Below are 25,949 nucleotides of genomic sequence, written 5' to 3'. Positions count from 1 at the left end.
TAATCAGGTCACACACCTGGAGCCTTTTTCAAGGCGATCTCAGGGTCCTTTGAGGAACTATTCTCTGATGTAGCAGGTATGTAGTGTGGCTCTTCCCCCAAGCTTTTCCCGAGGAACCTATTTCCTGGAGTGACAGTGCACTGGGGAAAGGGAAATACCCAGACCATCAGGAGTTATCAGACACTGGCTCTGAGACCCAAATGCCAATGCAGTCCACCTTATTATGAGAGTTGGAGCTTACTATGGCTAATGATAGATGGAGCTCTGGTCCAAGTCCATTTAATGGTGGGTCCAATGAGACCACAGACCCATTTTAAGGTAATTTCCTTAGTTCCAAAAGGAAAGAGAGATATTTACTACCTGGCAAAATCACCATATTGGCAACCAGACCCGTGGAGGGAAGGTGATTATGATGGGATAGGCCTAATAGAAGTCCCTGGAACTATCTCCAACATGGTAAGTCAAACTCAATACCACATTCCAGCAGGATTTGCAGAGATTGGTGCTGCCATCCAAACTGAGTTATGGAAGGGTGGGTCACTTCTTCCTCGTTTCATTCACTCACCATCTGAATCATGGAGAATGATAGTAGTTTATTGCAAAGGTAAACAAGTGGCAATGCTAACCTGTGGTTCTAGATGTGATATCTTTGCTGAATCAAAACAACACAGTCCTTGGCCAACATTAAAAAAAAGACACATGATTTGGTGAGACTCCTGATTCTGGAGGTAACAGGTACAACATCTGGAGTGCTGGTCCCACAAAGTGTGGTGACCCACAACCCGTAAGACTGGGGCCCAGATAAGAAACAATTCTCGGAGGCCCAGGCTATGTGTACGTCATCCGGACACTGGACCTTATCACTCAGCCAACCAAATGCTATTGGAGAGTGTCTGTGGCAAAGAGAGATGTCATATGGAGCCTATGGCAACTCCAAATAAGAGAATTACAGCCCAGAGTCCTAGGGTTTTAGAAAAAGACCTATGCCCTCCTCCACCAAAAAGTATTCTCCATTTGAAAAGCAACTCTGGGCTTGCTCTTGAGCATTGACAGAAACTGGATTGCAGGACACCAAGTGACTACAGACTCTAAGAGAGATCCATCGTTGAGGCCCACATTATCTGATCCACCAGACTATAAAATTGTACATTCAGTGGCATTCCGTTGCATGATGGAGGTAGGCTTGAGTGGGTCCAGACAGCCCAGTTAACAGCACAGGCAGTTACCGCAGACCCCTGTGGCACCAGCTCCTACCATTCTGCCAATTCCCTGCCAACCCACACCTATGGCATCATGGGAAGTTCCACAGAACCTGGAAAAGGAGGGGAGAAAAGCCCCATCCTGGTGCCTGCTGGATCTGCATGTTGTGCTGGCGCCTTGCAGCGGACAGTGTCTGCCCTGCTGATCGACTCAGGGGCCCTGAAGGACAGTGGTGAAGGCCATCCTCCCAGAAGGCATAGCTGGCAGTTGGGGGTTGGGAAGCCTCACATATAAGGAAAGGGTGGGAGTCGTGCCCTCCACTCTTCACATCCACCCACAACAGTCTTAGCCATTACGTGGTCACAACTTCCCACTGACAGATACACCTTCTTTTCACCAGCAAACACATTTCAGAACAAACAAACGACTATATAGTTTCTTTGCTCTTTTTAATTCAGAGAAAAAGGGAAGAAAATAAAACAACATTTGTTTAAATAATTGTTGTAGAAAAGATCTGGGCCGGATGCTGGGACCTACCTCTTCCAGAATGGGGATTTATTAATGTTTTAAACAAAACAAAATCCAAACAAGAGAAGAAAAAGGAACAGAAAAGAAATAAATTATTCTGCTCAATACTGTTTGGCATATTGCATTGTTTTTTCATCTTTTAAACACTCAAAAGAGCCTCTTCAGGAAGCACTGAGATGAGACTGGCAAGAATAACTGGTACCTTGACTCTCTAAAATGACAACAGGAGGTGGTGAGAGAGGCGTTCCACTAAAGGCTCCCCTAACCCACATTCTTTACTCCTCCTACTTCTGGAACTGGGAAAGGACAGACTCAATCTAAGTTCTCAATATATTAACTTTTAGGGGTGCCCACTGCCCTGCCCTAACCCTCTAATACACTCCCCTGCTGGCTACTGTTCCCCCAGCCAGCTGCAGGAACTACACCAATGGCCAGGAGGCTACCAGGTGGTATCAACTCACCAAGAAAAAAGGGTGGTTTTTGTGTTCGTCACTGTTGGGAAGGGGGATCCTTTTAGTGGTTTGGAAGCTTCACAGAAGCCCTTTCACGCCTCCTACACTTCCCCAACCTTGAAAGGTGAGAACACCCTCAGCAGCTTCCCCTAGGGACTTAAGCTGGGTTCAGTCATGCAAGTAGCGTCCAGCTGTAACCTCTGGTTGTTAGCTTCGCAGCCCTTCTAGAGCTGGAAATGGATAGTGGGTTAGAGGGAAAAGGCAGCAGGTGAGCAAGGGGGAAGGGATGTGTGGGCAGGGGAGGAGGCATGCAGGGGGCAAGTCTACTCCTCCCCAGCTATTTGCATGGCCAGCTTACTATTTGCAAAGAATCTGTTGGTCAGCCACCCCTAGTAACTTCAGGTTAGCTAAATCATGAGCCCAAAGCATCTCCAGCCTTCTTTCCTACGTGTTGCTCCCTTTCCCTAGAGCCAAAGGGGTAAGGGCGGGGAGCAGCAGTGTCCCAATCACAGGGCAAGTTTTGATTTTTTTTTTTTTTCCCCAGAGCAACAAGTAGGCTGGGGAGGAGGCCCAGGACCTAGGGAGAGACACTTAAAAAAGGTTGTGGGCGAACAACAGGGGCAGAGAGTACACGTAAGTGTACCTTACATCTGATGTGACGGGGCTTCCTTGTTTCCTGCCCTATTCTTTCACCTGTGTTCCAGAGTTAAGCCCTAGGCGAATTCCGCCCCCAGCAAGACGTGAAAACAATTCTAGTTTTCTGGTGAGACACTAAATGCCATGGTCAGAAAGGCCATTCCATAGGGTGGCCAAAGGCGGGAGGGGAGGAGGCAGGAGGAGGGGACCCCCGTACCCTCTGGATTCTCACCGCATTTCTTTGGTGGGTTTGCACTCACCCATCTGCGCCTGACCGATAAAGGAAATGTGAGGTCTAGTTCTCTCGGAAGTCCAGAGCGGTTTGGGAGGGCTCTAACTTTTCCCCTGGGGAAAAACGCGCTCCTTGGAAACCACCTGACCACCCGCCGACCTCCCGAAAGCCTCCGCGAACGCCCCTCCGCCACGAGGGACCACCGGGAAGGGGAGGCCGGGCCGCTACTGTCCCTCACCTTCCCCACCGTTTCCTCCTCCGCGCCCCCTGCGGGGTCAGGCCGGCCAGCGACTGAGCCGCCTCCGCCCGAGCCTGAGGAAAGTACTTCTCGGGGCCGGAACAAACTTCTGCTCCTTTGAAAGCGTGAAAAATCGATAAAATCCTACCCAAAAGCATACGGGAGTGGGGATTGATCGGCCGCCGGCCCGCCTCCGAAGGCCATTGATTGGAGGAGACGGGCCCCAGCGCCGGAAGTTCTCCTTGAGTCGCATGATTGGCTGTGAGAAACAGAGGCTCCGGCCGTCGCCAGCGCTGATTGATGCTAGGCCCGGCCAGCGCCCAGAGTCTCGTGATTGGTGGAGGATAGCCGGCGCTCGCTAGACTGAAGCATGATTGGTCCAGACTGCGGCGGCGTCGCTCCCGATTGCCTGCTGACGCCCAATAGAGCACCGCGCCCGCGCTTAGGCCACCACCCCCAGGCTGACTCTGAGTCCCGGCTGGAGCGCTTGCCGGCGCTTCGCGGTAGGGCCGGAAGAGTCACGGCTGGGTCAGGCTCAGTTCCCTCGGTAGACCTCGATCTTGCTGGCCTTGGCCAGCATGTCGATGATGTGGGCCTCGAAGTCGGCGTCATGCACGCCTGTCTTCCGGAACTCGCCCGCGTACCGGTTATTCTCCCAGTAGTGGTGCCAGTTGCCCCGGCTGTCGGCCCCGAACCCGTACACGTTCACCTGCGGGGGAGGGCGGCGCGAGTCACCCCAAGTCGGGGACCAGGGAGCAGAGGGCGCGGAAGAGCCTCGGGTCGTGGTGCGGGAGGAGAGGGGAGCCGCGACGAGCCGACCCCAGCTAGAGGCCGGCAGCTCATCAATTTACAGCGCGCAGTTAGACCGGGGACACCCAGCCCTGACGCTAAGGACACAGTCCCAGAGGGAGACTTCTGCTCCCTTCCGGTTCTCCTTCCAACCACCCTCTGATTACATCAAGAACACCTCAGTTTGGGGCTAGTCTGTGACAGCTCTCCAACCCTTGCTAATTTTTTTTTTTTTTAATGGAGTACTTTTATTGAAAGCTGGTCAAGTACCCAGTACCATACACTGAAGAGTTTACTGGCAAAAGTGGGTGTGCTGGGCATGAGCACTACCGTGTATGGCACAGTAGCTCCCCCTGCTAGAGAGATGGGCTCCTTGAATGACTAACCTCCATTTTTAACACAGAGTAGGCCTGGGGCCCACAGCTGTGGGAGACACCATCCTGCTGAAACTTAACTACTTAACTACGTCATTTCCATTCCATTTACGTTTATGCTTATTGTTTATGGCAAGTAATATCAATTATGGTAGTAGTATTCAATTTCCTTTTTAAATAAATTTAACGTTTCAATGAAATGATTTCAGATTTGGTAAAATCATGAAAGTAGTTAAGTCTGGGAAATGCAGATCTATACCTTACAACCTAGAAATTGGGGGACTGAAAGCCACTTTGTTTCTTCCTGCAAAAACACATTCCTCTTGAGGCACTGCTAAGCCCCAACAAGGGCGGACTCCCTCTCATCTATGGGTCCCGCTATTTTATCAACTACCCACCTCATCACACACATGCAGAGCAAAGAAGAGTACCAGCATCCCCGTGGAAGGGTACCGCCCGTGATGCTCTGTCCACCTGTCGTGGATGTACTTGAAGAAGGCTGGGTTGTAGATCTGGACCTGAGAGGAGAAGGTGTAATGAGCACGTGAGGGCTTCTGGGGGCCTGGAGGCTCAGGCCAGGCTCTGAGCAGCTTCTGCCAGTTCCTCCATGCTTGCCAGTGGACCTGTTCATCAGGGTTCTCTGGTTCCTGCAGCCTCTGTGTGGGGTCAGGCATACCAGCAGATGGGCACTCTGAAGGTTCTAGAAGGGTTTGGGGGGTATCTGAACCACAAGACCAGGCACAGCACAAGTCAGGTCTGCACTGTTTCCTCTGGGGTGGGGATGAAGAAGGGGGAGGAGGAAACTTACCTTTTCTTTGTCCACTCGAAGGAAGGACTTCACTGGGGCATAGGTGCTGAAAGCAGAAAGAAAAATAACACTGAAGTGGCTCCATGGACCCAGGGATGCCTTTTCTCCCACTGAGGCCCAAGTGATGACAGCCTCACGACAGGCTCCCCTGCTTCCAGACTGCTGTCCCATAGCACATCACTGCAGTTCCTCGCTCAGAAACCTTCAGTGGCTCCCTATGTCCTTCAAGATGAAATAAGGATGTTTTAGACAAGCACTGGGGCCTTCCATAACCCAGCCCCAACTTTTCTTCCCACAAGGCTCTGCTGTGATCATCTCACACTCACCATGTTTGTGCTCTTACCTCTGCCCACAATAGCCCTCTTGCTACTCTCCTCATATTTGGCACAAATCCCTCCTTCCCTATTAGTCAGCCATGGTGCCTGTAACCTACACTCCCATTTCTGAGTATTCATGGGACTTAAACTCTACAGCACTTATTTTAGCCCTTGTGACTCCCAAATGTAAGATAAAGTCAGAAAACTGTAACTTATACTTCCGTGTTTAAAAAATACGTGGTGACAACAGGCAAAAGGTGGCAACAATCCAGTTGTCCATTGACAGATGAATGGATAAACAAATCTGGTATATCCATACACTAGAATACTATGCAGCCTTTAAAAGGGATGAAATCCTGACAGGCTACAACGTGAATGAACCCTGAAAACATTATGCTACTGAAATAAGCCAGACGCAAAAGGAAAAACACTATATGATTCCACTTGTATGAAGTACCTAGAATAGTCAAATCAGAAACAGAAAGAATAGTGGTTATCAGAGGCTGGCGGGAGGGGGGAATGAGGAGTTACTGTTTAGTGGGTACAGAGTTTTCATTTGAGATGATGAAAAAGTTCTGGAGATGGGCTGTGGTAAGGTTTGCGCAGCCATGTGAATATACTTAATGCTAATGAACTGTGTGGTTAAAATAGTATATTTTGTTACACGCATACATTTTTACACACACACACAAACCTTGGTGAGACAGAGAGTAGATTAGTGGTTGCCTAGGGCTGGGAGGGAGGAGGGGTGGAGGGAGTGGGGGAGATGGCCAAGGGGTACAGGAGTATCTTCAGGTTATCTTCATCTTTAGAACATGCATGTATTCTAAAATTAATTGTGGTGATGGTTACACAACTCTGTAGACATACTAAAAGCCCCTGAACTGTACATTTTCAATGTGTGAATTGTATGGTATGTGAATTATATCTCAATAAAGGTGTTAAAAAAAAAACTACTTGGTGAATTGAATTTCCTGAGGTTCCCAGCTGTGACTGGGCAACTGCCTCCAAAGAAAGTTCTCAGAAGGCAGAGCTCCCACAGTAGGAGCTACCTCCTAGAAAGGAGACCTGGAAAAGTGTCCTTCTCCACCTTACTACCACCAGTGTGCTGGCTGCCACCATGCAGGGAGTGACCCAAAACAAGCTGTGGCCTCAGCTAACCACCGTTTTGGGCCCTCCCTACCACTGTTTCTCTCCTCACCTGCCCCTCTTGGCCAAAATATTCAATTAAAGGAATTCTAAGATCCGTTCCCTGGACAACTCCTCCCAAGGTGGGCCTGTCACCCATATCCCACTTCCAGCCAGCAGAGGAGCTCACAATCGGATCTGCCCCGTGGACAGGGCGCTGGCGATCCACAGTAGGTCCAGGGCTTTGAAGGGCACCAGCACGAAGCTGACGTTGGCGGGCAGGTTCTTGGCACTCTCGGGGTACATGAAATGGTGGGTGGTTCGGCTGCCGACATCCTGCTCAAAGCCCACGGTTGGCGCCTGATTCATCCTGCAGGGACAAGAGGGTGGTGTGAGAAGACACCACTGTGGAAACTGGTACAAGAGTTTTAGAGGACAGTTTGTTGCTGGCCATCAAACATGTAAATAGGTATGCACTTATCCAGCAATTCCATTCTTAAAATTTATCCTATAAAAATGGTTGCATAAGTGTGCAAAGGATATTCACTGCAGTATTATTTACAATAGTGAAAAGGAAAACCAATCAAACAATAGAGAACTGGTTAATACATTTTGGTACATTCATGTAACAGGATAGCATGTAGTCACCAGAATGAACAAAGTAGATTTACCTGTGCTGGTAAGAAATACGTCCAAGAGCTATTGAGTGAAAAAAACCAAGTGGCGTGAGGAATCTCACTTCTTTCCTTTTAACACATATCTTTTGAATACCTGTGCAGTCAGAGGAAATTACAACACAGAAAAGGAAAACTGAAAATTAGATAGTGTGATTCTATTTTTTGTGAAAGAAAAAAAAAAGAAAGGATAGAAGGAGGGGGCAGAGAGAGAGAGAAGGGAAGGAAGAAAGGAAGCAATGAAGTAAGGAGGGAAGGGAGGAAGAATAAAAACTAACTTTTGTATAAGAATAGAAAAAAATCTGGAAGAGTATTAAAGTTTTAACAATGGTTACTCTTAGGGAATGAGATAATTCACTTTTATTAAAAAAATGTGTTTTATTTTTAGCTGCATTGGGTCTTTGTTGCTGCGTGCAGGCTTTCTCTAGTTGCGGTGAGCGGGGGCTACTCTTTGCTGCGGTGTGCTGGCTTCTCACTGCGGTGGCTTCTCTTGTTGTGGAGCACGGGCTCTAGGTGCGCGGGCTTCAGTAGTTGTGGCACGTGGGCTCAGTAGTTGTGGCTCGTGGGCTCTAGAGCACAGGCTCAGAAGTTGTGGCTCACGGGCTTAGTTGCTCCGTGGCATGTGGGATCTTCCCAGACTAGGGCTCGAACCCGTATCCCCTGCATGGGCAGGCGGATTCTTAACCACTGTGCCACCAGGGAAGTCCTGGATAATTCACTTTTTAGTGCGTACATTTCTGGGGTTTTTTTCCCCAATAACAAGGACATATTACTTTTTTTTTGCGGTACGCAGGTCTCTCACTGTTGTGGCCTCTCCCGTTGCAGGCCACAGGCTCCGGACACGCAGGCTCAGTGGCCATGGCTCACGGGCCCAGCCACTCTGCGGCATGTGGGATCTTCCCGGACCGGGGCACGAACCTGTGTCCCCTGCATCGGCAGGTGGACTCTCAACCACTGCGCCACCAGGGAAGCCCCACATATTACTTTAATAATTTTTTTTTTTTTAAAAAGAAAAGACAGCCTTTCACAGCTTACAGCTCACCTGGCTGTTCTGTCCTCTTCCCTAGAAGACATGGAACCAAGACAAGAAGCTGAAGCACCCCTTCGGCCCCTGGGCAGATGGCTCAATTCTGCCCGTCCCAGCCACCCTGTCCCTGCACTTTAAGTTCTTGTCTCCCTTTCCACTCCAAGGCCAAGAGGGATGCCCGCGTTCTGACAGAGCCCACCTTCAGCTGTCCCGGGCTGACGTGCAATGTGGGGCTGTCTCTCCTCTGCTGTCTTAGAAGAACCTGGAACCCCAGAGCAATCTCCCCCCTGCCCATCCCCCAGGCTGTGACACACAACTTCTAACTCCTTTCAAGTTGTGCAAAACACAGGATCAAAGCTCCCTTTTTTTGGTGAGCATCTTAAAAACAAGTGATCCAGCTTTAAACAAAAACCTGTTGGCCTTTTCTGTTGTGACGCATTGTGAGAACATTCCTATCTTGTGTGGATCACAATTCAGAAACATACCATCTAGGCGTGTGACTGTAACCTGGGCTTCCACTGGGGACACAGGGATCTGGGAGAGAGGGAGCAAAGTCTCCTCCACACGCTCTCCCAGCTTTTTTACGCTCGTTTGAACGTTCCCTGTCCATAGAGTGGCCAGCACCCCCTAGCTGGGCCCTGTGTCACAGGGGTTCCCCTACTGGCTCCCTCCTGCCCATCTCCCATTGATGGCATGATGTGGTGACAGTGTGTCCAGGATGCCTGCCCCTCCCCCCTCCCCCCCCACACTGGTCGCTGTGCTGTACCTCATGCCTCTCTGGTTCCCTTCCCTTGAGGGACTGGAGGGTACTTTGGGCTGGGAAACCAGGAGTGGCCTGATTTGGAACTAGAGAGTGAGTCTGTGTTCTCAGCCATTTCAGTTCCAGTCTGCTTCAAGCAGAAGCCTAGAATCTTTCCTACAGCACCAACTGTGCTCTGGCCCCCGAATAGGGATTAAGATCCTGCCTCTCTTCTCCCAAATCCATTTCTTTAGAACTGCCAGTCTGCCTACCATCTGGGTACCCCTCTGATGTCTTGGTCTTTAGGGTTCAGAAATACTGTCTCCTAGAGGGGATGAGAAGTATTTTTCCCATTCATTAATAACAGTTTGCTGGGACTGCTACAGCTCCACACACAGTATTGGTCCTATTGTCACCAAAGCCACAGTATGGATCTGCCTCTGCCATGACAGCCCTGGGGTCTGTGAGGAACAGAGCAGGAACAGAGCAGTTGGAGAGGAAGCCTTAATGGGGACGGTGTTTCTCAGCTGGTGGCTGTGGATGCCTGGATTTGGCCTAGCATCCCCCTCTCCCCCCACCCCCCAACCATTCTCAACATGAGAAAGGTTCTGCAAGGAATGTTAAAAGCCTCAGAGACATATTGCTGCCTTGGTGTTGCTATGGAGACAGCAACAGTTTCTAAGACAAAGCCCTTCCCCCTGCCTCCTGGGAAACCTGGTCTTTCTGCAGTGCTCATCCTAAGAGATGCTTAGTGAAAACTGGGCATTTTCAGTATTTTTACTCTTAGAGCTCTTCCTCCACCAAGGAGTGGGATGGAAGGATCCCCACTGTGGCATTTCCTGCCGCAAGTCTAGGGAGATAAGTCTGAAAACACGGAAGTTCAGAAGCAGAATGAGCAGCCCATGTCCGGGTCACAAATCTACCTCTAGTCCCTGCTCACGCTTGGGCTCCCTGCTCCTGTCTTCGTCTGGAATGAGTGCCCTCCCAGCCCTTCTCTGTTCCTCAACGCTGGGCACAGACGTCTGTAGAATGAATGAGCCCCTGCACAATCGAAATGCTATGAGGTAAAGGTTAAGGGATGGGAGCCCAAAGCAGGCACCGACAGCTCCTTTTTCTGCCCAGGACGCCCCTCCTCTGCGAGTCTGCCAGAGGCATCACCTGTGGCTATTAAGCAAGACACTATTTTGGGGCCCACACTCCTGGCCCAACTGCTAAAAGGGACCAGGCAGGTGAAAGGGCCTCTGGGGGGAGTTTTCACAAGACATCAGCCAGGAGCCTAGTTTCAGCTCTTCGCAGAGGCAGTCAGAGCTGGAAGCTGAGCGCGGGCCTCAAGCAAAGTTCAGAATGACAGTTCTGCCTCCTCATCCACCCCGACAAACACAAGCGAGAGACTTGAGCCTCCGTCACAGCACCCCTGGCAGCTGGCCGCTCCTACGCGGCTGCACAAGGCCAAGGAGGCCAGGGCCCCCTCCTGGAGGCCGGTCCTGGGTCCAGCCTTGAGCGCCCTGGGACTTACCTCATGATGAAGTTGTGCCCGTCCACATCCGGCCCGTAGCCAGAGCCCCGCAGGTTGCCCGAGTTCCCCACCACAGCACAGCGCCGGCACCGGCGGGGGTCCCGGAAACGGTAGGGGTTCTCGCCTGGTACTATCTGGAACAGCTTCTCCAGCACCTCGTTGGTGTTGTGTGACTTGAACTGAGGCTGCAACATCTGGGGAGGGGAGGGGAGCGGAGGGGAGAAGAAAGCAGGAGGGGTGTGATGGGGAGGGAACTCCCGCCTGCTCCCTCCCTGCCCTCACCCTCCAGTGTCCAACCGGCGCAGGCCTCCTCCCCGGGCTGTCACGGGGCGGAAATCCTCCCTGAGCAGTAAGGACCTTGTTCAACAATAGCGAAGTTTCCCTACTGAGACCAGACCAGGGAGGGCCCTGCTTTCGGGAGTAGCTCTAAGGTACTGGTTGGGCTCGGGGGGTCAAGGTGCTTTTCAACACCTTCTCCAGGGGTCTGCAGGCCTGTGCCACGAAGCAGAGAGGCCCCTGCTCTGCTGTCCTCTCGGGGCAGCTCTTAGTCTCATAGTCATTTTGAGGTGCAGTTAATGTGGAAAGCCCCGGGGAGCTTCAGGGGCTTATTCCCAAGCAGCCTGCAGGGGGCGCCTCTGGGACTCAGCCTGAAACTCCAGGCAAGATCCACAGGATATCCGGAGCCCTGAGCCCTGGGGAAAAGGCAAAGAGGCACAGATATTCTTTCAAAGTCAGAAGAGCTGGAATGAAACCGGTCCCCTGCACCTCCCACCACCAGTGATGCAAGAGACCATGAAATGAGGCCAGGGCAGCACTTAAACGCCTATAGTGCCAGGCAGGTAATGTGCAGGAGTGAAGAGGCAGGTGGGGCCTACAGCCAACAGGAGCTCCCATCGAAAAGGGGTGGCTCCAACCAACTGTCGCCTTGGGGGATTGTCAGCCCAGAAGGACCAGATTTTCTGGTTTCTCAAGAGAAGCTGAAAAAACAGAGGTCCTAAATGATGGTAACTCATGCAAATAGTTTAAGAACACTGAGTGAGCTGGATTCGGCCCCTGGGCCACCATCTGTAAGGGCTTTAAAATGTTCTGTGGTCCTAGCGGCAATGCTGTGGGTTTGCGGCTAAGCAGGAGCTGCTCAGGGGACAGAATGCATGGAGGGGATGGGTGGGCCTGCTTCTCTGCCTCTTCTCTGAGCACAGGAAGGGCCCCTGAGCACAAGAACATGAACTCAGTGTGGAGAAGCAGCTTAGCCCTGAGACAAGAATTTCTAAGTTCACAGAGAAAGAGGGTGGCTGTGGGGAGCAGCAGAGAGGTGGTTCTGGGGCTTAAACAGCCCTGAGTTCCACCCCCGTGAGCAGGGGGCCTGGCCTGCCTCTTGGTCCACCCCTGCCCAGAGGCCTGTTCTGGCTCTTCGTGGCCACCACTGAGACCTATGACCAAGGCAAGCTCAGGGCACTCTCTGAACCTCGATCTTCCCTGTAAAATGAAGGGTGTGACTATGAGCAACGGGCAGGACCCTTCAAGGGCTCCAGTCTGACATGTGAAGGGCGTGTGTGGCTCCTGGTGACTCCTGCTCTGTAGACTCCCCATCCTTAGGGACTCTGAGAGTCCGGGCTGGGAAGCAGGATCTCTGAGCTGCTCTCATAAGCCTGATTGCAGGAGCTCATCCTCACAGCTGTCCTAACTGTGAGAAAAAGGGAGAGTCATCACCCTCCCCATGTGCCAGCTGGGGAAACCAGGGACCATGAGCTGCCTCCCAAGTCCCCCAGCAGGAAATGCCTGCAGTCTGCAGGCCCCCCCGGGTCAAGTACTGATGCTGCTCCACCTCTGACATGTGTGGCAACCAGATGGCCCTGGCAAAGCCTAGGGAGTGACGCTCCAGAGATGACAGGGACAAGGTGAAGGGAGCTAAAGCGGCAGCAAGGTGACAGGATCCGGAAGAATGGGGAGGCTTGGGTACACCTGTCCCCCCATCCCCTCCCCTTCACCTCCCTTAGCCCCCAGAGGAGTTGCTAATGCTTTCCTATCCCAACCCAGAAGAAAGGCTTTTCCAGCAATTGGAAGGAACCAAGTGAGTGGCATGGTGTTTCAAATTATTTTGAGCAAACATTTACAAATTAGGATACTGCCTGCATAGCAACAATCACTGGAGCTGAGCTGCTGCCTCCTTTATAAAGGGCAGGCCTTCTTCCTGTTGCCATGCTCACTTCTCGCCATCTTCTCCCTGGGGAACCTGTTTCTCCTGGCTATTTCACCTCCCTGGCCCAGCAAGGCATCTCTGGTCTATGTTTGGCCTCTACAGGCACTAGAAAATATTAGTTCTCTTTCCTTCCAGGCCACAGCTCGCTCCCCCTTCACAATCTGTGATCCTAGGAGCTGGCTCTGGTCCAGTGAACCTCACACTTTGTCAAGGCTCTGGGGGCCAGAAGATAGACAGCCCCAATCCAAGAGGGGACTCTAAGGGTGACTCTCAAATGGCAGGACAGACCACCGGAGAGGCGGCAGCAAAGGGGAGGCAGGAAGGGCCACAGCTTTCTCACCATCCACCACCTCTGGACCTCTGGGGGCAGGTCCATGTTCTCCCGGGTCCAGACCGGGGAAATGTTGCTGTTGAAGTGGCTATCAAACCACTCAGAGGCGCCGGCGTCGCCCATGCAGCGGCGACAGGCACAGCTCTTGCCGGCGGGCCCCTCCTTGCTGAGGCGCTGAAGGCCGGTGTAGCCGGGCACCAGCTTCACCCGGTGGGTCCCGTCCAGGGCGCCCGAGTCCAGGTAGGGCAGGGTGGCCATGCTGTGGTGGGAGTAGGTGAACAGCAGTGACATGATGAACACCAGCAGGAAGGCCACGGAGAGGAACCACACCCGCAGGGAGCACTTCATGGTTCGGCGCCCCGGGGAGCTGGGGCCTCAGCCCGGCAGTCAGGCAGGTGTCACCGTGGCCACTCCTTTCCCAGCCCGCTGATGGGCCAGCCACAGCGTAGCCTGCTTGTTCTGGCACCACACGCAAAGGGCATATGGGCAAGTGCCAGGGAGGGGACAGGGGCAGAGGTCCCACACTACGCCCTCCCTCAGCGTCAGGAGAAAGCACGTCGGCAGCAGTGGCTCCCCTGTCCCTGAGCCGCCTGGCCCTGCTTATGGCTTCATTGGGTCTCTCCGTCACTAGCTGGGCCACAGAGGCTCTGCTTCTCCCAGAGCCCTGGCAAGGGGGAGGTCAGTCCATCCCAGCCCTCTAGTCCCTTGGGGTTGCTGGCTGCCAGCTGTGGGGGTCCCCCTCTTTGGCGGCTTGAAACGATCCAGTCTGGAGCATTCGGGGTCCTTGTGGCTCATGAGCAGATGCCGAGGCGGCCCCTCGTCCCCTGCAGCAGGGAAGCCCTTGAACCCCAATCATAGCAGAGAGCACGTGGGCTTCAGGCAGCCTGAATTTCATTTAAGAGTCTTCCCTCTCTCAGTTGGCCCTCAGGGCCCAACCCCTCTGCCAGGGGAGGAGAGGGAACCAAGCCCCAATCCAGAGAGAAGAAACCCAGGAAGCTCCGTGGGTTCCAGAAAACTCTTCAGAGACCAAGATCCTCCTGGCGTTAGGTTCTGCCCTTCTACTTCCCATCCGAGGCGCCAGCCCCTTCCCCCGACGGTCGCAGCCCCAACTGCAGTTGTGTAGGGGTGGTCAAACTCCAGCTCCTGCTCTGAGGTCCTCTGGGGCCTGGGAACAGCCGCTTCTCAGCAGGGTGTTGCTTCGAACGCCATCAGGGTCAGCCGAGCGAGTGTGAGCCGAGCTCCAGGCCAGGGCCCAGGCCTCCGTCTTGGTGCTGCTGGCCCAGGCTTGGAGGCTGCTCTGCCCATCTCCGCTCCCTTGAGGCCTCTGTCCTGCCTTGAGCTAGCAGTAATCCCCTGGCAGGTTCCCCTCACTCGTCAGGCACCAGGCTGCCGCAGCATGACTCTGAAATTGCAGAAAGGAAAAATAATGTGCAGACAGATCGCACATGCACACGTGCTCTCCCCCAGCCCTGCCCCCAAGTCCCAGAGGGGACAGAGCTGGCAGTAGAGGAGATGCCCACTTAACTGAAGGGTGGACAAGAGAAAGGGCTCTTCCCTCTAACTGCAGATAGCATCACTCTGCTCTCCTTAACTCGGGCCTCTAAAGACCAGATTAGCCCGCCACCCTCACTCATTAGTCAGAAGGTAAACAAGGACAGAAAGTGATTTCCCTAGAGCCACAGGGCAAGTCGCTGGAAAAGCCAGGTTTAGGAAGTTCCTATTCCAGTGACATGAGGTTAATTTCAGCAAACTTAAGAGAAAATGGCCCAGAGAAAAGATCGTAGGGGACTGCAGATATGAGCCCCTGCCCGGGCGTTCTCTACCCCTGAGAAGAGGTAGAGAAGCCCCCCACAAAGTGAGGGGGGCGGTTGACCTGAGCCCTGGGATTTGCCCTCTCCCCTCTGTAGTGTGGGCTACAGATGAAGCATTCCTGGGTTAGCTGGGTGATTCGCTAACAATCCTTCCAGCTCTGGTGTCAGGGAGAGAACCTGACCGTGTCAGGACGCTCAGCACCACCACCACTCAGCCCTCTGGACAGTTGCCTTCCTCTGCAGGTTACCAAATAAATGCCATGGACTACTGACAGCCTGAGACCCTGTGCTGCCGTGGGCAAGAGCAGGGAGAAGAGGCAGCAGGGTGCTTTGGAGATCCACCCTAAGGAAAGGAGCCTGAATCCATGCCATGTGCTAGGGAGCCGGGGTGAGAGTCAGGGACAAAGCTCAGAGTGGAGCCCCCGGGCCCTGGCTCCATGTCATGGGGAGCACTTAATCCTAGAGGCCTGCGTGTCCCCACCAGCTCCTCTCCAAGTCCAGCCAGCCCTGGCGCTGACCCGGCCCCTGGGCCTCACAGCTGCACTCGGAAAGCTCCAGCTCCAGCCAGCTCCTCCAGCAACTCTGGCTGCTGCCACCAGCTGCACAGTAGGCATCTCAGGCTTTATGTTCAAGAACCTCTGCCGCCCCCTCCATTTATGGCAGCTCCAATTTCTGGGGCCAAGCCAAACCACAAAGCCATCAGGGAACAGAACTAACACGTTCCAATAAGGAGACATTATTCTGGGTGGGGAAACAATGCTCACAGACGTGAAGGAACTTGCCTAGTCACAACCTCCTGAGTGTAGCTGAGATTTGAGTCCAGGTCTATCCAGTTCCAAAGCCTGTGACTGGCCAGGGCGTAGAAAGAAGCCCATGGGTTCCTTCAACTACCCAGAGGCTCCAGGGTAAGAGGCAAAGAGACACAGAAGCCGGCTTCCCAGGGTCAAGAGTGAAGCTTCGTCCACAGGCCTCACCGGGGCTCCCAGCTCTAACCCACAGACCCAGTGGCACTGGTCCGGCGTGCTCCTTCCAAAGGTTCTACTGCACCCTTTGGCATGCCGGACTCCATGCACAGCCTTTGGTGGCGCTGTCTGTAAATAGAAGCCAGGTCACTGTCTCTTCTAGGCCTCCCTTTGCTCATATCCATGACCAACATCTAAGGAAAAGAACTCCGTTTTGCAGGGTCTTGCTCCCAGCATCCTGTGACCTGAGAAGAGCCAGCCATGAGGCAAGCGGCCCAGGAGGTGGTGACTTTCAGGTGGTGACTTTCGCAGCAAGGGATGCTGCGAGGGGCCTGGCTGGGGAGACCTGGTTCCTGGTGTGTGGCCCACTGTGGCCCCCGAAGGCGGACTTGGGCAGAAACCGGCACAGGAGGCTCTGAAGGAAACATCTCTCACGTTGGGGAAGACTGTAACTCCTTGCAGTCTCAACAAAGGGGGCATCTGACGTAACCGGCTGCCTTGTCAGGGGAGGAAAAGCCCCAGTTTCGTCACTGTGTTTGGGAAGAGCAGAGAGGGTCTTCCCAAACAAGGGTCACCGGCAAAAGCCTTTGCTCTGGAAATCCCAAGGCTGGGCTGCTTCTGGGAACGTGTGCTGAGGGCAACTGAGGGCATAGGGCAGAACGCAGCAAGAACGGTCAGAGGCCCCAGACATGCACCCCGAATCCCAGAAGTCACCTGGTTAAGAGCTTTTATGCACGTCATTTGCTCTGGGGTACTCCCCGTGCCCTCCAGTTGCCAATGCCTAATTCTCATTTCTCCCTTTCACAGCTGCTCTGATCTTTCACTTTAAGCCCATGCAAACCCCGATGTAAAAGAGTTGGGGGAAGGGCACACATTTGGGCATCAGCTTCCACCTCTGGTGCCCACAGAGGGAAGCAGGCCAGTCTTCCAGGGCCACCTGGCTGGTGCTGGCTTATTTATTCATTCGACAGATACTTAATGGGCCAGCGCAGGGCTGGGGGCGCTAGTGTGGGACAGTAAACACGCGTCCTGTCCTAATGGAGCTTCTGGTCTAGCGGCAAATACAAAGGCAAGGCACAGGGGATTACAAAGTGCCATGACAGGGAAGTTACAGGGTGCTGTGAGAGGGAACAGAGTACACAAGGAAGAAACAGCCTGACCTGTGAAAAACATGGCAAGAGGAGCTTCCCTAGTGGCGCAGTGGTTAAGAATCCGCCTGCCCATGCAGGGGACACGGGTTCGAGCCCTGGTCCAGGAAGATCACACATGCCGCGGAGCAACTAAGCCCGTGCGCTGCAACTACTGAGCCTGTGTTCTAGAGTCCGCGAGCCACAACTACTGAAGCCTGCGCGCTTAGAGCCCATGCTCCGCAACAAGAGAAGCCACTGCAATGAGAAGCCTGCGCGCCGCAACGAAGAGTAGCTCCCGCTCGCTGCAACTAGAGAAAGCCCGCACGCAGCAACGAAGACCCAACGCAGCCAAAATAAATAAATTAATTAAAAAAAAAACAAAACAAAGCATGGCAGGAAGGCCAGCAAAACTGGGGAGGGTGTCAGAGAGGTAGGCACGAGGGGCCCGGACACAGAGGCCTTTGAAGGGATTAGGATTTATTATTAATCTGATGGGAGGGTTTTGGGGAGGGATGTGTCATGACCTGATTTATATTTTAAAATGGACCCTTGGAGCAAATTTTTTAAAACTAACAGTACTAAGAGTTTAGAGAGGATGCAGAGTATCAAGAACACTCACTCACCATTGGTGAGAAAATAAATTGGTACAATGCTTGGGAGGCTAATTTGGCATTACTTAAAAAATATGGACATAAGTATATCCCAGCAGTATTTCTTTTTAAAGAAAAATTAAAAAACATCTTTCTCACAGAAGAAGATGGAACACTGGGGACACAATGAGAGATTAGAAAGTTCCCCCATTTGTCCTGAGCTAATTTACTTTGTGATGTCCCATGTGAGAAGACATCCTCAGAAAATGTAGTCCTCCTAGTTTGGGTGGGAATGAATGGTTTCTCAGCCAAAGGTTGAATATTTAGAATCAATGAATTATAAAGCTGGTGAGTTCAGCCTGCTTGTCCTATTAAGCAGATTTAAAGCTTAAGTTGAACCCTGACAACTAGTTCAATACACTGTTTCATCTTCCCCCAAAATCGTGCTGCTACTTGGGACAATCTGTTTTTCTCATTGAGGTTTAATTCACATATAATAGGATGCAGAAGTCTTTCAACGTAGAGCGTGATGCATGTTTACCCATGTGTGTAAGCACCCAGTATAAAATACAGAGCATTTCCACCACCACCCCACAACCCCGGAAGTTCCCTTGTGCTCCTTCCCGGTCATCGTTCACTGCTATACTACTTTGCTGAGTCCGGTCACCAGAGATTAGGTTTACTTGTTCTTGAACTTCATATAAACACTCCTGCCTGGCTGGCTTCTTTTGCTCAGCACAATGTTTTGGAGATTCGTCCATGTTGTGTGTATCAGTAGTTTATTCTTTTCCACGTTTGGACAGTTGAGTTGTTTTTAGTTTTTGGTTGTTATGAGTAAAACTGCCCTGACCTTTCTGTACAACTCACCTTGTGGACACATACTCTCATTTCTCTGGGGTAAATACCTGGGAGTGGAATTACAGGACCATAGGGTACATACACCAGTATGTTTAACTTTACCAGAAATTATCAAATAGTTGACCAAAGTGGCTGTAGCATTTTATGTTTCCACCAGTAACATAGGAGAGTGCCATTTGTTCCATGTCCTGGATATCTGCTATCTTTTTAATTTTAGGCATCCTGGTGGGTATGTAGTAAACGCTAGTATTTCTACAAGCAGATACACGTGAACACGTGTACCAAGAGACATATGAGAATGCTCAAGGCAGCACTGCGTAATAGCTGAAAACTGCAAACTCAAATGTCCATCAGAATAGGATGGATAAATTGTGGTCCATTCATGTAATACAGTAAAAATGAATGAACTCCAGTTTCAGACATAAACAGGAATGAATATGACCAAAAAACTATTATGTTGAACAAAAAGGATAAGTCAGGGATGAATACTTACAGTATGAGTTCATGAAAAGTTCAAAAGTATGCAAAGCTAAGCAAGAAATTGTTTTAAGGCCTCTATATACATAGATGATAAAACAACAGATAAAATCAGGGAAACACTGTAAAATCCAGGAAATTCCCCTGGACGGGAAGAAGGTAGATGAGACAAGAAGAAGGGTCTATAGGAGCTTCAGAAGTACTGGGGAATGTATTACTCCTTAATCCAGATAGTAGAAACAGAGTATTTAAAATTTTTATTCTTTAAGGATTTTTTTTTTTTTTTTTTTTTGCGGTACGCGGGCCTGTCACTGTTGTGGCCTCTCCCATTGCGGAGCACAGGCTCCGGACGCGCAGGCTCAGTGGCCACGGCTCATGGGCCCAGCCACTCCGGGGCATGTAGGATCTTCCCAGACCGGGGCACGAACCCGTGTCCCCTGCATCGGCAGGTGGACTCTCAACCACTGCGCCACCAGGGAAGCCCAGTCTTTAAGGAATTTATATGATATATACTATTCTGAATGTGTGATGCATTTCATTATAAATTCTAATTTTTTTTTTTTTTAGGTTAAAACATTTTTTGCTAAGGGACTACTCTGGCTGCTGTGTAACACTAGCAGGGGACCACAGAGAAGCTACTTCAATATCCCAGGCAGTGGAGGTGGTGAGAAGCACCTGCATGTATTCTGAAGGGTTTAACTGATGGGTGAGATGGAGGGTGGTGGGTAGGAGAGGAAGACTGAACCCGGGGCACAGGGCCTTGTGGCCCGAGCAACCTGGTGTGTGTGTGTGGCGTGCCATTCTTTCATACAGAAAAGTCAGGAAAGAAATGGGTTTGGGTAAGAAAAAAAAAAACAAGAGTTCTGTTTACAACAGGTTAAATTTGAGATGCCCTTTAAATGTCCAGGTGGAAATGGCAATAGGCAGCAGGACACAGATGTCTGAAGCTCATGGATGAGGTCAGAGCTGGAGGGATACATCCGAGAGTCATCAGAGCACAGTTCATTCTTAAAACTACAGGACCAGAAGAAATTATTGACGGAAGGCCTGGCATAGATAAGAGAAGGCTGTCAGCAGTAACCTTCACAATGGCTGATCCAGAGGTTTGGAGGGGGTGAACACCTGACTGGATGAGAAGTGGCCAACAGGCAGGTGAAAAGGTGCTCAGCACCATGAGTTATCAGGGAAATACATATCAAAACCACAATCAGACACCACATCCCGCTCACTAGGATGGCTATAATCAAAAAGACAGATAATAACAACTATTAGTGAAGATATGGAGAAACTGTAACTCTCATACATTGCTGGTGAGAATGTGACATGGTGCAACTACTTTGGAAAACAGTCTGGCAGTTAAAAGGTTAAACAAAGAGTTACCGTATGACTCAGCAATTCTAATCCTAGGTCTACCCAAGAGAAAGGAAAATATATATCCACATAAAAACATGTACACAAACGATTATAGGAGCATTATTCATATCAGCTCCAAAGTGGAAAGAACTCAAAGTTCCATCAACTGATGAATAAACAAAATGTCAAATATCCATACAATGGAATCTTATTCAGCCATAAAAAGGAAGCACTGATACGTGCTACATGGATGAACCTTGAAAACATGGTGCTAAGTGAAAGAAGCCAGACACAAAAGACTACATATGATGTGATTCCATTTATATGAAATATCCAGAATAGGCAAATCCATAAAGTAGGTTAGTGATTGCCTAGGGCTGGGGGTTGGAGGAGATGGGGAGCGACTGAGAATGGGTATGGCGTTTCCTTCTGGGATGATGAAATGTTCTAAAATTGTTTGTGGTCAAATTGCATAACCATGTGACTAGACTAAAACCAACTCACTTGTACACTTGAAATGGCTGAACCGTATGGTATGTGAGTTATATCTCAATAAAAGTGTTACTAAATAAAGGGAATGAGATAAAATAGAAAGGGAGATATTACAGAATGTTTGTATACTGGTGGGGATGGTTCAGTAGAGGGAGAAGTTAACGCTGCAGGTAAAAGGATAATTAAGAAGCACAGTCTTTGGGACTTCCCTGGTGGCACAGTGGTTAAGAATCCACCTGCCAATGCAGGGGACACGGGTTCGAGCCCTGGTCCGGGAGGATCCCACATGCCGTGGAGCAGCTAAGCCCGTGTGCCACGGCTACTGAGCCTGCACTCTAGAGCCTGCGAGCCACAACTACTGAGCCCGTGTGCCGCAACTACTGAAGCCCACGAGCCTAGAGCCCGTGCTCTGCAACAAGAGAAGCCACCACAATGAGAAGCCTGTGCATCGCAAGGAACAGCAGCCCCCGCTCGCCGCAACTATAGAAAGCCACAACTAGAGAAAGCACAGCAACAAAGACCCAACGCAGCCAAAATAAATAAATAGATAAATAAAAAAGAAACAGCGCAGAGTTCCTGAGCAGCAAGAACGGGGCAGAGGGTGGGGGGAGCCAGTGCCCGCACGGAAAGGGTTGACCTGCCTAGCAGGAGGTGAAGCAGAGAATGGGCACAGGCACAGGGAGGGATGCATCTTTATTGCTGGGGTTGGAGATTTACAGAGATCAGATGTGAAACAGTCCTCTAAGAGAGAAGGAGAGTAACGAGGTAAATTTAGTGGGAGGCAAGGCAATACTAGTGTCTTCTGAGAGGTTTGTGGTTACAAATTTAGCAAATTTGGTGAGACCACTTAACAATAAATACCCCCTGAATGGCTGGCCGAGCTCAAAATGCTGAGGCTGAACAGAGGAACTGGAGAGCAGAATCCAGAAGGTCAGGGGTAGCCTTGGAGAACGGATGGTCTTCCCTAGAGCCTTCTACCAATCAGGGGATGCATGCTTGAACAACTATGCTAATACAAGGAAACAAGGGAAACCAAAGGAGGCCCTGGCCAGCCTGCAGGTGGAAGAAAGGAAAAGCAGGCGTATGGGATTGAGCAGCAAAGCTTGCCCCAAAGGAGAATGGACGGAACTGGGTTTTGGAGGCTAGCATGGTTTTAGAACCAGTCTCTGGTCAGTTCCCAGGAGACAACCCATCAAATTAACCTAATGAAGCACAGGATATAGCACAGCCTCAGACCAGCGCAGCTGAACACAATCTTCTTGGCAGGCAGAGAAAAGAAACGTCAAAATAAAGAGCAGAGGATGGGGGGAGGGAGACTGCTTGAATCTGGAGGGGGTGGAGAGAAAGAAAAAAATCCCAGCCCAAGACGCTGATAAAGCACCCTCTTTCCTCCCACTGACACAAAGCCTAAGGATGTGTCCCAGAGTCTCAATGTAAAGGCATCAAACCACAGATTGTACCCACATTGCATGGTGTTTTATGAGTTTCTAAGCATTTGCAGGCATAGCCTCTCATTTGGTATTCACAAAAGTCCCAAGACAGCTGAAACAGGTCAGCCAGGCGATAAGTGACAGAGCTTTAATATCATTCCAGGTCTGATGGCTCCAAGGCCAGTGCTCCTTCCAAAAGCTCCCACTGCCTTCCAGAGAGGCTTTTCCCACTAACTGGGACACAACCATCAAAGGGTTCCCTGTGTCCCAGAACCTTGCCAACCTAGTAACCCAGCAAACTCCCTGCTTGCTGGTGTGGCAATAGCTGACACCAGCAGAAGATGCCCTGGGGTGTCAGTCATTATCTGGAAGAAGAGACCTGACAGCCCCTCCCTCACACTCAACTGAAGCCCAGAGAGGCACATCCTTGATGTGTCTGAGAACTGGTTGCTTCACCTCTGCATGCTTGGCTGACTGAAGTCAGCACATTGCAACATGCTGGCACCACCCTCTGGCACACACCCCTCAGTTATCCTAGTGACTCAGGCCTCCTCGCTCCCCAGTTACAACCCCTCTGGCAGTGTCTTCCTGCAGGACACCTCACTTTGCCTTGATGTCGAGTCTGAGATCTCAGCTCCAGAACTTCTGACGCTGTCCTGAGTTGGCAGCCAGGAAACCAGAAAGCAAGAGCTAACATTTCTTCCAGCCTATGATCATCACTCTGGCTAACTTTCAAATAAGTCCCAGCGGAATAAGCCATCAGTCTTCATCGCAAGCGGATCGATGTTGCACCCTAAGAAACAGGCTCTAAGGGGAGGAATGCTGGGCTCTAAGGCACGGGGAGAGGGTGGGGCAGGGGGACAGCTGGGATGTGGGGTCCCAGCTCTGCACCACACCTGCCCCTTACAGGAGTCCCAGTGTGATTTGTTGGTGTTGGGTGCGGGGGAGGCGTCCAGGAATTTGTTATACATATCTACAGTAGGCAGGGAGCGATCCAGAAAAACAATACCGACCGTCTCAGTAGCAAGGCAAAGCCAGACAGAAACTGTTGAGGAGAGGCAGGGAGATGGGGCGAGGAATAAATAGAAAGTTATTTAAAGAACAGAACCGGGCTTCCTTGGTGGCACGGTGGTTGGGAGTCCGCCTGCCGATGCGGGGGACATGGGTTCGTGCCCCGGTCCGGGAAGATCCCACATGCCGCGGAGCGGCTGGGCCCGTGAGCCATGGCCGCTGAGCCTGCGCGTCCGGAGCCTGTGCTCCGCAGCGGGACAGGCCACGGCTGTGAGAGGCCCGCGTACCGCAAAAAAAGAAAAAAAAAAGAAAAAAAGAACAGAACCACCTGTATGATGAAGGCCAGGGCGGTTCCTGTTAAGCCCCTGTGTCCACTGACCAGTCTCTCCAGGCTCCAGACCACTTCTTATTTGCATTTTATCCAATCTGGTAGTTTTTTTTCTCTTTAACACATGAGTATAACCCTTTACCCTTAGATATTTGGACTCATGTTACTACCTTTGTTTTCTCTTCACTAGTTTTCCTTTAGTTCTTTTTTCTTTTCCTGACTTGTTGGACTGACACACTACCCCTACTCCCACCACTTTTTTTCCTCCTGGCTTGGAAATTATATTCCTCTTCTTTTAGTGGTTATCTTAAATTGTTAGCATATATACATTGTCCTAATGAGGTCTACCGTTTTCAGCAGTACTATTCTGTTTAACAAGGCAGAAACTTGATGTGATTTAACAATGAAATTCCCTTCCTTACTTTACCTTATTCTTCCTTGATAATGTGGTGAACAATTTTAGTTTTCCTTTTGTAAAATTAAAAAACAAACTAGACACTGGATTTCTGTTTGTGTGTTTTGCTATCTGTGGCAGACATTGTTGTTGGTTGCCTACCAGCAGCCACTCCCCCTTCTTTCCTGCCAACAGAATCCTGATTTTGCTCAGGTAGCAAAGAACCCAGTCCCAGGAGATGAGGCAAGCCTGGTCAAAGCCAACCACAGTAAGCCTGTTCCCTTTTACCAGGAATTGGTGTAAGAACGAACCAGCTCGGGCCAATGAGACATAAGGAGATGTCTGCTGGGGGCTTCTTGGACAGATTCTCCTTCCCAAAAAAGAGGCACATTAGAAAGCTTCCTTTCTCTTAGCATCTCCCTGCCTTCCTGCTTGGGAAGCTATAGGGTGATGATATGTTACCTAGAGCAGCAGCAGCCACCTCACAACCATGAGAAGAAAGATCTTATACCCTTAAGATGGCACAGCAGCACAATGGAATGATCCAGGGTTCTTCATGTCAGTATTAGACCACTGCCCCAACCCTGGCACTCCCTACCTCCACACTTCTCATTATAAGCTAATTAAATACTTTCTAGAGTTTAAGTCACTTTGAGTGACTTAAGCATCCAGATATACTGTCTATAGTTAAATTTACCAACATACTGTTTCAATTTCTGCACTCAATGCTGGTGCTAGCAACCTCCTCCTTCCCCCGAGATTTCTTCTTACTGAAGTGTACCTTTAGCAGTTCTTTTAGCCAGGATCTATAGATAAAACTGTCTTAGCATATCCAAAAATATCTTTATTTCACCTCATTCTTGAATGATAACTGGATATAGAATTCTAGTTTCCCTAAGAGAGTCCTCTATCATATCTGGCATCTAATGTTGATGAAATGTTGTCTGTCGGTCTCGTTGTTTCTCTGAATTCTGTTATTTCTCTGGTAGTTTTAAATATTTTCCCTTTATTCTTTTCTTTTCTTTTGGCTGCGTCACGCGGCATATAGGATCTTAGCTCCCTGACCAGGGATCAAACCCGTGCCCCCTGCAGTGGAAGCACAGAGTCCTAACCACTGGACCACCAGGGAATTCCCATATTTTCCCTTTATTCTTATCTGCAGTTTCACTATATCTAGGTATTTATTTTGTTTGGTATTCGTGCTGTTTCTTCAATTCTAGAATTCTCAGCCATTATCACTTCAAATATTTTTTTGCCATTTCCTTGACTCATATCTGGAATTCCTACTAGACTTGTGCTAAAGCCTGTCACGTGTCCTCCATGTCTATGCTGCATTCTAGATTAATTCCTCAGCATTAGCTTCCAATTCATGAGTTCTATATGTCCAGGCTACAGCTATCCATTGTTTCAAATTCTAATTACACGATTTTTTGCTGCTAGAATTTTTAATTTAAAATTTTCATATTCACATATTCTTGTTTCTTTTACAATTTCCCTTTCTTTTCTTTAATGAATCTCCTGTTTCCCTAATCTCTTTGAGGATCCTTAACCTATTTCTATTAAAGATATTTTCTGATTACTCTGTTATTTTCATTTCTTCTGGGGTAACTTTTTCTTTGCTTTTGTTCTTTCTTCATATTAGTTTTCCTCACATGTTTCTGAATATATAAGCTCATCCCTCCCCTATCTGGGGGTTTTCACCTTTGCCTCCCCAGGTCCTTTGGGTCTCCTGGTCTAGAATCATATCTTGTAGTACCAGCTCAGCTTAGGTCCAGGCTCTAATGTTCTGTCCCTGTAGGTAAGCATCTTCATGATAAGCCATAGCCCCAGGGAATGGGTGACAGCAACTGTTTTCCCAGCCCCTGGGTTCGAGCAGTGGACCAGCTCTAATTCCATGCTTTGTGTTGAGCACTCCATAGCTCTG

At 50.3% G+C, this 25,949-nt stretch overlaps 1 protein-coding gene across 1 annotated transcript in view; it reads right to left on the bottom strand.

Annotated features, from left to right (window-relative positions):
* Window positions 1-3,401: 3,401 nt before the first annotated feature.
* ST3GAL2 (ST3 beta-galactoside alpha-2,3-sialyltransferase 2) overlaps window positions 3,402-25,949 on the bottom strand; it is a 43,778-nt gene continuing 21,230 nt past the window's right edge. Inside the window, exons 2-7 of the mRNA XM_082676873.1 lie at window positions 13,199-14,591; window positions 10,659-10,852; window positions 6,893-7,072; window positions 5,258-5,303; window positions 4,848-4,967; window positions 3,402-3,995 (exon numbers count right to left, since the gene is read on the bottom strand). Of these exons, the coding sequence (XP_082532999.1) occupies window positions 3,822-3,995; window positions 4,848-4,967; window positions 5,258-5,303; window positions 6,893-7,072; window positions 10,659-10,852; window positions 13,199-13,537 (1,053 nt within the window). The 5' untranslated portion in view covers window positions 13,538-14,591 and the 3' untranslated portion in view covers window positions 3,402-3,821. The remainder of the gene's footprint in view (window positions 3,996-4,847; window positions 4,968-5,257; window positions 5,304-6,892; window positions 7,073-10,658; window positions 10,853-13,198; window positions 14,592-25,949) is intronic.

This window comes from Grampus griseus (assembly GCF_964374135.1).
Source record: "Grampus griseus genome assembly, chromosome: 19".
NCBI lineage: Eukaryota > Metazoa > Chordata > Mammalia > Artiodactyla > Delphinidae > Grampus > Grampus griseus.
This window is presented reverse-complemented; position numbering and strand designations above follow the sequence as displayed.